General features: G+C 42.1%; 1 protein-coding gene across 1 annotated transcript; it reads right to left on the bottom strand.

The window, feature by feature from the left end:
- Positions 1 to 3050: 3050 nt before the first annotated feature.
- Positions 3051 to 9202, bottom strand: slc25a28 (solute carrier family 25 member 28). Its single transcript, XM_079280947.1, has 4 exons — positions 8676 to 9202; positions 6137 to 6365; positions 5429 to 5485; positions 3051 to 4988 (listed from the first exon to the last, which is right to left on the bottom strand). Exons 1-4 carry the CDS (start codon positions 9018 to 9020, stop codon positions 4414 to 4416), a joined length of 1206 nt encoding a protein of 401 aa, XP_079137073.1. The 5' UTR covers positions 9021 to 9202; the 3' UTR covers positions 3051 to 4413.
- Positions 9203 to 10792: the final 1590 nt, after the last annotated feature.

Genomic DNA, 10792 nt, shown 5'->3' with positions numbered 1-10792 from the left:
GTAAAGTGTGCCACTCTGACAGCAATAACTATTTTCTTGTGATGTGCATCTAATTACAATCATCAATTGCTGTTTTTAAAAGGGTGAAATTGTTGTGAAAGTCAATGTTTTCATAAAGCTTTGTGATTGCTGGTATCTGTGAAGAATTAATGTAATCTGTAATAGCATGAAAAAGCACGGGTTTCACTTATGACTTTAACTGATGGCTCAATTCCAATCAAGCATCTCAGCCAACTAGTGTAGGAAATTTGAGTGTAGAACTGTGTTAAGAAGTTATAATAGAAGTGTTTAATGATTCATATTTAAGAATTCATAATTAGTCATAATCAGAAGTGTTTTGGAAATGCATAATTAGGATAATCATAAAAGTGTTTTAGGATTATTAGCTAGAAGAGTATCTTAGTATAATTTGTAGACATGAAGCTTTTGCCAAAAGTTGCAAAGTCTTATCTTTTATATAGAATGTTTATCATAGAAGGGTTAAGCCATAACAGACAGTCATTGAATGTATTAAGAGTAAGGATTAGGGACAGAGAGACTTCTAGACAGGCGATTATAGATCACACCCGTGCGAGGGTCCTAGGAGGAGGAGAAGGTTGAAGTCAGCCAATAGGAATTGAGATAGACAAAAGGGGAGGGGTTTCAACTGTTTGTGGGTGGTTTACGTTAAGTCTTTTTTCTCTTCTCCGTTTTTTGCTCCCAGGAGACACACGTGTCTTCTGAGGAGCTGAGGGGAGTTTTTCTTTGTTTTATATTCTGTTAGAAGTAGTGTACTTCACTGTATAATTGTATTTGCTTCAGTAGGATTAAATTCCTTTTAATTGTAAACCAGTTTTGGTAGCTTTATTACGATGCGGCGCTGCGTACAGGCTTGCTCTCACGGTGGGGCAGATCCGGCTCCCACACTAGCAGGGCTCTAGAATTGGCACACATACATGGAGAGCATCTATTAATCATGCCATTAATTACATCCTGCTATGGCATGTTAAAACAGCTATATGACTCAGAACTAATGACAGCAGAAAACAAACAAACAAATGTGTTGGCATCCACAGAAAGGCTTCAACTGTTTCATCCGCCAAAGAGGAAGCGCTTTTGTCTGGGTGACAGAAAGGAGTGACAGCCACACAACAGACTGTTGCTGTGCCTTGACACCCCTTATTTTATGTCTACAGTGTATAATTGTGATAGAATCTGAATTGTAAGTCGCTTTGGATAAAAGCGTCTGCTAAATGACTGTAATGTAACAAAGCCGAAGGAAAACCAACCAGACCTAAACTTAAAAAATAATACCAACAAGCAGTTTAGTAAATCTCACATGCTGTCAAAGCAGATCACTTCAACTGCTCCAATTGCAACACATAGAGACAAACAATACAACAAGACCCGAGTGCACCTTCAACGGCCGCATCATATTCAGTATCAATGACCAGGATGTTTAATGTCATTCATCGGCCACGGCGGGCGGATGAGTAGCTTACCTTGGCTTGCTGGGGAGATGCAGTCATCGTCACAAGGCGCAGGCCGCGTGGTTTGGAGTTGGATATGGAGATGATTTAATCCAATAAATCTGCCAACTCAATTTCCAGTCACAGGGAAGTCATGTTTTTTTTCATATTTTGATCCTGTTTGTTGTTAAAAACAAATACAAAAACTGCTAGAGGGGGGGGGGGGGTAACATTACATTCATGTGACAGTGTGACATTTCCTGATTTTTTTATTATGTTCCAGCTGCTCAGTGAACACAGAGCAGTTCCTTCTGCTGCTTTAGCTTCATTTAACAACACAAATCAACATGTTGATGATATAACTTGGTAGCTGCCATTTATTTTATTTCCCCGCAAAGTCGGAATACTTATGAACCTGGATTCCTGGTCAACAGGGAGCTCACACCGCAGACAAACATTTTCAAACACGTGTCAAAGGTCAACCCCGCCCACATGGATCCTCCAGACTTTTAATTGGCTTGATACTCTTCAGAAAACCAAATCATATTCGCAATCATTAAAAAGATACAAACATAGAAAGGAGTGTAATGTAACTAAGTACATTTCCTCAATTACTATAGGCTACACTCAATTGTAGGCTGACTAGTCCACGTCAGTAACGTTTCTTTATTTATATTTTAAGCTTCTTCTCACTACATTTATTTGATAACGTTATAACTTTGCATATTCAGATAATTAATACAAAATATAAATAAACCAATAAATGATGTAAAATTATGGATTAAAAAAAATGTCAATCTGGCAAGGCCTTGGCTACACGCCTCACACACACACACAGATAAATATAAAGCATATGAAAATGACCTTAGAAAGACGTGAGACTTGTTGCCCCTCTGAATCTGTATCACAGTATTTCTACACACATGCTATTTTAACCCATACCTTTCATGTAAAGCCTTTCAATCAGCCTCTCGTGAGTTTCAGAGACACACTGGGCAAGCTTCTGCAGCATCAGTCGAGGAAAGAGACACAAATACATCATTCTAACATGACAGGCCACACATACTGTACATGCAAAGATAGTGGGAGAGAGAGCGACAGACACGGTTCATTAACACTCCCTGTTTGAACAGGTGTCTGCCTGACGTGTGTGTTTTTCAATGTCCAATCTATCTTTCAGTCCATCATTTACTTTCTACGGTTATCAAAGTTTACTTTATCAGGCATCATTTACTGAAATTCAAAGCTTCACTCCTCTGTCTGTTTGTGTGCAGGCTGTGTCCACAGGTTCAAATTGTGTTTTCAGTCTTCAGGGTCAAAGTTGAAATCTGCACCTGTGTTCAAGACTAAACAACTGTACCTGCCTCAAACGAAACATAAATACCTGAAAACAGACAAACTCACCATGTGTTTCAGTACAGATGTGGCTCAGGGCATCCAGGAAAACAAAGACTTAAGAACCTCTATACACACAGCCAGCTTATGACAATGTGGACTTGTTGTTTCTGCAATGACTGGTGAATAGCCACAAATTGTCTCAGTCATCTTCCCGGAGCAAAGTATTCAGAGACACTTAAAGAAATCAAAACATGGCTCCCATCATTTATGAGCAGTGAGTCGAGCCCCACTGCTCAGTCTTTATTCAACGAGTGCAATTCAGTGCCAGAAACAATCAGACATCAATCAATAAGAATGACAGCTTCCATTTACTCAATGAGGGTAAAGACACAGATCTTGTGGTACACTGAACTCCTTTTGGGCGCAGTACGATGAACACAACCTTTGAGGTCAAGCACAGATATTGAGTAGTTCACAAGCTGAAAACAGGCTGAAAGCTTCAGTTAATGCACAGAAATGGCCGTTTCAATGCTGCCCTGGTTTGCTCTGCCAAACATGCACACAAGGCATTAATGGTGTGTATTTGGATGATCCAAGGGTGGATTAAACACATATTGGGGGGGGGGGGGGGGGAGATAAAAGGGAGTTTAAAGCAATTAAATTGCTGGAAATAAAATACAATTTAAGGAATCAAAATCATTAAAAATAAATTAAACACACTAATCAGATACCCAAGAGCAACTGAATATTTGTATTTTCTGCACAATTATATTATAGGGAACAATCTTGGACTTCGGCATTTGAAAGAGGGAAAAATATGATAATTATTCCTTTAACTGCCAATAGCAAAAGAAAAAAGGGACCCCAACTCTGGTCAATCGTCTTTTTTTTGTTAAATAATTACTTTAAATCATCAAATACTAATACGACTACTGGCCTACATTTACAGTTTTAATGATTTAATTGATTTTAATGAACCAAGATATAAAAGATGGTCTCATCTTTTGCCTTGTTGGAAGGGTTTCATTGCACCTCAACAGAGGCATCTTGAAACTGATCCATGACAGGAAATGAATGTGTGCAACAACAACATGTTGTCAGCCTTGGTTAATTTGCTTTTGATTCTAAATGGCTTAAATACGATTACATTTCATCAAAGACGGAATGCCTGTGTGTAGCCTAATCTAGTAAGTGAACCTGTTTTGGATTACTGGAAGAATAGTATGTGATATATTAAAAAAGGGCCGTATTGATTAATCCAGAGAGGGTTTTAATGTTAAACTCATGACTTCGATGGGCAGAAAAAACTGGTCCTAGGACAGCAAAGCTAATGAATCTACAAGAGAGTTAACAAAGTAACACTACTGCCCTCTGCTGACTACCTTTCCAACTCAAAACTTGTGCGTTCTTGACATTTACCCTCAGCTTGGATAAACGTAGTGGTCACTAGAATAGCTTGAACGAATTAATCTTGAAGGATGAACTACTTCTATAACACTGTGTAAATATGTTCTTATAGAGGAGAAAAACAACACAACTCAAACCACACCTAGTGTGCGTATTGACTTCATCTTCTCCTCACAGGGAGGCCAGAACATTAGTAGAGGAGAATGAACCAAGGAGAAATCTAGATCTCAGCCTCCATGTGCTGCGTTTTCCTCTTGTTGTGCTGGTGCTTGGTGAGTCCATACTTGAAGAACTCATAGACCGACCAGCTGATGGCTGTGGAGGGCATCTGGTAGATGATCCTCGCCTGGACTCCCCTGAAGAAGCCCTTCAGGCCGCCCAGCCTGTAAACAGTCCTGAAGGCGTGGACAAGGCCCGAGATGTGTCTGTGGGCTCCTGGGCCTTGGCTCTGACCGGGGCCTTGGCCAGAAGACAGGGAGCTGAGGGCTAGAGACTCCTGGGTGTTGAGCAGGGTCTTGCAGACGTCCAGAGGCGTGGTGGTCGCAGCCGCGATGGCACCAGCCAAAGCTCCGGACAACATGTGGGACGAGGGATTGTACTGTCTGTGGGGGTTGAGCAGCTCCTGAAGATACTCATAGGTCATGAAGTGGAGCGCCTGGAAGGGCACGTTCATGGTGAGCTGGGTGGTGTAGCTGCGGTAGAACGCAGCGGGGCCCTCTTTCTGCCACACGGCGCGTATACAGTCCATCACGCCGCGGTAAGGCGAATTGTACATCTGCATGCGCTGCTTCACAACTAGGGCCAGACGGGTATGGTAGATGTATTGATGGAGGAGGAGGGTGTCCAGGGTTGGCAGAACGAAGATGGCAAAGATAGAAAAAAGAAAAGGAAGGAATTAGTGAGCTAGTGCCGACTGTAAATCAGTGCTTAAAACACATGCAGTTTCAATAAACACACAGCGATGTAGTGTGTCACTTCAAGAGCATTTGCTCAGACAGCTGCACCCCATCTAACAGCTGCACACGAGGACTCGGACCAGTGTCCTTCTACTGAAATGTTTGGGCAGGTGGACTCGAGGCAGCTGTGAAAGTCAATATGTGAGACTGCAAGGTTAAGGCCAACATGGGACGATGGCTGGAAGTGTCTTCGCTGAACTGTCTGTACTTTGGTTTTGAGAGAGAAAACGTCGTAATCCTGGGGTGAAAGGCGGCTTACTGTAAAAATATTGCCCTTACCTTCAGTGGGGTTCATGACAGCATCGTGAAGCAGTGTGGCCACACACCCAGCTGTTCCTGAAACAAATACACACCGAGAATTGCTACACATTGAGATAATCAGAGAAAACCCAGAAGGAAAATAGAGAAGACTGCACTGCAGTAAAGAGGCAGAGAAATGAGAAGCATTTCCTGCATTATTCCTGAAAGCTGCAGATGGCATGCTCAAAACAAGATATCTTAGCAGAATTGGTGCATATTCAGCAATTTGCACAGGTGTAAACTAGAGAACAGGCCTGACTGATATCAGGTGGCCAAACCTGAGCAAAGAGAGACCCCTGGTGGACAAGGCAGGTCATTGCCCTTTCGAGAGATAAAAATAAAACTTCAAAAAGCTTTAAAAGACGGGACCAACAGAGGAGAGAGAAGATGAGTCGGGAGAAAGAGGACTTACCCAGCCTCCCACGAAACTGGAAAAGAAGGAAGAGGGAGAGAGAGAGTAGGGAGAACAAGGAATAAGGAAATGGTTGACATTCAGAGCAAATTGAATCTTTGGTTCAATCTCTTTCTATTTCGCATCCACGGTGACGACAGATCAACAGCTAGGCCGAGTCAGCAGCACTGAAGGTGCCTGGCATTAGGGTTCTCAAAGCTACGATAGCCATACATGATCTGTACATCTACGGTACATGTCATGGTTAATGTGTGTATATGTATGTTTTATGGTACCATTAGCCAAATGACTGTTAGCCCCTGGGTGAATGGCATCACTTAGAGTCTTTTTGAGTTTCTCATAGCTGGCAAAATAGAGGGCATGGGCAGGCCCTGCCCCAACTGCGGTTGCATTCAGCCCTCGCATTGGTCGCCAAACTCCCTCTGTGGCAACAATTCGCCGGAGAGCATCCATCACGTTCCTGTAGCGGGCTGCGGGGTCGGGCTGGAGGCTCTGCATGCGTGTCTGAAAAGAGTAAAAAAAAGGTGGAACGTAGCAAAGTTCAAAATCAACAGATGGCTCTCTTCCCATCCCCCAGGGCTAGGTGTTACATTTAGGAATATGTTCATCGAATTAGATATCACAAAATTATAACGTAATTCAGAATTTAAGTCTGACCATATGTCTTTCTAATATTGCCAAGAATAGCACAACAATGAAAAGAGTCCTGAATAGACTGCAGTGTGAATAAGGGGTCAAATAAGGGAAATTCGACATTGTGTGCGGTGTGCATGGATAATTGAATAGAAGGAAGTATGGAGTTACAACTCCAAGGTCACAGGGGGACATAAGCTGACTTCCTGTAAGCCTCTTTCGCCACTGACCCAGAGGTACACCTTTCTCTCTTCCTCTTAACACACACACACACACACGCACACATTAATGAGAAGATCATACTAACATTCCCGAGAGGGATCAGTGTTTCAGTCACCTATTATTTGGTTTTTCAGAGAGGGTTGCTGGGGTTACACTGGGTGAGTGCGTCTGTCGCTGAGGAAATTGCAGCGACGCAATCTCTGAATACCAAACTTCTGTGTATGTGCATGCATGCAGTGCTCTATCAAAGCCGTGGCCTCATGTCACGCTATACTACAGCTGTGTAATGCAGGGCAGAAAGAGAGCTCGCTAACAGCGGTACGAGTACATGCATGTCTCGTTGCATGGCGGTAAAGAAAAGGGAATCGTTATTGGAATACTGGCTTCCTTATTAATTGGTGGCCCCAACAAACGCATGCATGGACGTCTTGCATGTCACAGCTATTGGACAGATGTGTTTACCTGTCCTATGGTATGTTTGCACATCTAGAAAGCAATGACCTTTGTGCTTAATGCAAAACACTGCAACTACCACTATTTGGAGGGAGCACTGAATTCTTCTTAGGTTCTTTCAATGACAAATTCAATACAATTGAAATTCCAGTCATGTGCTCTGTACAGTACAACTCTGGCAGACCTACAAATGCAACACGCTTTTAAAATCCACAACCAATTACTGGGATTTAGGAAACATTAAGGGCGAATGACAGCCTATTCTAAACTATAATTACACAACAATCTCTTAAGTGAGAGGCTTATCGTACAGGAGGGAAAGGCTTTATTTGTGTGTAGGGAGGAAACGGCTATAAATAGCAAACCTAAATAACAACAAGGAATATGCTAAGATGCATCATTTCCTGCAAAAATCTTTTTCTCTGCATCAATGTGTGGCTGTTTATGAGAAGTAGACTACATTCTGCTGAGTCACAATGCCCCCAATCTCCCACTGCATGCTGGGAAAGATGCTGAGATGCAATAGCGATGTAGCAGGATTCTGTAAACATTGGTCTTGTCCAGGTCCAGAGCTGGACAGGTGCCAACAGATAGACTACAGGTGTAAGAGACATTGATGATTTACAGCCTGACATTGACAGCTGACTATACTAAGCTCATCGCCACTTGCCTCATCTCAACCCTCTGCCTGTGTTATACAACTGCTGCACACTGCTGCATTCAGCCGAGTGACCTCCTGGAGCAATAGGTCGTGCCTCTATAGCTGCGTTTACGTTGAAAACGAAATAAACTAAGAAGAAGACCACATGATGTGAACTGTCCCTGTGCAGTTGCATGACTCGCATGTGATCAAAATACCTTTGCAAAGAGTTAGTTATAGCGTGTAAAGCAGTACGCCTGTTCTCACAGTGTATACAACTAACAAAGTAGCAACAGATGCTGGACTTGAAGGGCCAAATGGTCTCAAAACTCTTTCGGTGTGTCTTGTAAGAATAGTGGCAGGCTAAGATACTAGAAACAACATCATTTAACAGCGACTATGGCTTTGGTCTCCCAGAACTAGAATTGATCACTTGTTCCTCTTATTAATGCTACTTGAAATAGTTACTTAACTAACGGATTTGCTAACACATAACCAGACACATTAATTACCTACGCACTATCATGTCCGTTGAGGCTTTGACAGCAGATTGATTTGAGGACGTTAGTTTCACGTAACATGTTGTCATAACCGTCGCCAGCAGCTAATGTTAGTCGCGCTTAACGTATTATATAGCATGCTAACACGTTAGCTAGCAGGGATGTGAAACGCTAACTGCGCCGGCTGACCTTGTCACAGCCGTCGGCTCTGCAGCGTGTTTAGGTTAGCGAGCAAGCTAATGCGATATGCTAACAAACACGTTGGCTGCACGAATAACACACGCAGAAACACAACAGAGACGCGAGTGCACTGAGCATCCATACAATGCTCATGGATTCAGCTTGTCAGCCACTGAGCAACGCTACCTTGACACAGTCGATGGGGAACATGAGGCAATGCTCCATGATCCCGGCCACGGCTCCGGCCAACATGTGGGTGCTAGTGGAAGCTCCCTGTGGCAAACCCTCATAGTCTGGTTCAGTGTCCTCTGGTTGTGCATCTTGTGCACTACGGATGAAATCAACAGTCTGTAGCTCAGTTTCCCCTCCGATCCGGGGTGTCAGGCTTCCCACGATACTTTCCGAAACTCCCCAGAATCTGCCCCCCAGCCATCGAACTTCTGCCCCGGCAGATGCACCAGCAACCCCAGGATCATTGCCTGTAGTCTCCGCTGTCATCCGACGCTTCCTCACAAATCCATCTGCTTCCATGAGAAACCACGTAAAAAGTATTTAGGTAAGCAGACACTGCGTCTTGTGGGTGGGTTCAGTCCTAAAGTTTCACATTCCCGTGGGGTGGTATCACAGCGTCCTGCCTGCTACACCATTCCCTCCCCGCCTCTTTACTTCCCAGCCAGGGCCAAGCAAGGGAGGCCGTGGCGGACAAATACACACAGAGCTGCACAGCAGGCCGCGATGAGGAAATGATCTCTGATTGGTTACTACAGCGAAGTCTATTCTACTACTACTTCCGCTATTGGGTGACAGACGTGTCACTCGTGATTGAACCATGTGGTGTGAAAGTTGACATGGAGTACTGCTACACTTTGAGTACATCTGTGAAAGCTATCATAACCTGTAGGTCACTGCAGGTCATTCTACAAGCCTGCAGTTCAATTTGTTTACACTTGAGTTGTCACTTAGTGCTGCTCTTCTATTCTCATTCACAGTGTTGTGAACTACTGCTTTTAAGCCATCGTGACATATCTCTGACGCTCACATTTTTAGTTCACATAATGGAGCCCCCATGAAACCCAAACTGAAATGTCTGCACCAGAAAACTGAATTTGTATCAGCATGTGTAACTTACTATTGGAAAATATGAGTGACCACATAAAACTATGTGATGTAACTTATTTACTTTTGTTCTAAGCCATCTTGACAGGCTATGTAAACCAAGCTATGTAAACATTTGAATAACAGCAGCTGTGATGCTAGTTTGGAGTTACATTTCTGTCTGTGATTCGGCCCACTGATTTTCGCACCAACAATATTTCTCATCCTGTTTTCCTCTATCAGTGAAACGCAAAGTATTTTAACTGGTTCGCTTATTTTGGCACGACAAAACTTCAAATGTGCATTTTGTTATTACATTTTTTACAAATGTATAGGAATCATTTGTTCAGAATAAGAAAAATAATTATTCCAGTTATTGAGCTTCTCCCTTCTAAATTCATTATTATCTGTATATATACATACATATGTATATATATATATATATATATATATATATATATATATATATATATATATATATATATATACACACATATATATATACATATACACACATACATTTGTATATATACATATATATGTATACATATACATATATATATATATATATATATATATATATATATATGAAATATAATGATCTGGTTTGGATCAGTGTAGGGCTGCATCCCTACAATTACTTTCATCATCATTTTATCTGTCAATATGTTTTTAATTTCGGGTTTGGACTATAAACCAGCAATTTTGGGAAAAAATACATTTCTCCACATCACACTAAAAAGTATGGACATTAAACATGAATGAATTTAGTCTTTTTCTAGTGCTTCAGACCTTCAAATAGATTCCCTCCATTGAGACGACTGAAGTACGACACACGGGCACATTACTCTCACAAGCACTTTGCAACTAAAATCATTTTCTCTTATTTGTAATTTGTAATTTTTCTTCAGGAAAGATGACGGAGTCAATTCTTCAAAGGCTGTACAGTGTCTTTTTATATTAATCTAGTTTCCCCCCTGAGCAAATGGATACTACCCCTTGACTATAAAACCAAGTGGGGTATTCTAGGCATAACTTCACCTACTTCAAGCTGCACGGAGAAGGGAAAAATTCTGAAGAGGTCAAAACTCCAGCAACACTTGTAATATATAAACAAACGCATTTTGGCTTGTGGCCTTCATCGGGGGCAGATACAAGCACAGAAGATGTCCTCAGTGCTGTAGGAAGACACTCACCAATTTTGTTTC

The sequence above is a fragment of the Melanostigma gelatinosum genome, assembly GCF_949748355.1.
Source record: "Melanostigma gelatinosum genome assembly, chromosome: 12".
In the NCBI taxonomy this organism is placed as follows: Eukaryota; Metazoa; Chordata; class Actinopteri; order Perciformes; family Zoarcidae; genus Melanostigma; species Melanostigma gelatinosum.
Note: the sequence above shows the minus strand (reverse complement) of the source record. Positions and strands in the feature narration are given on the sequence as shown.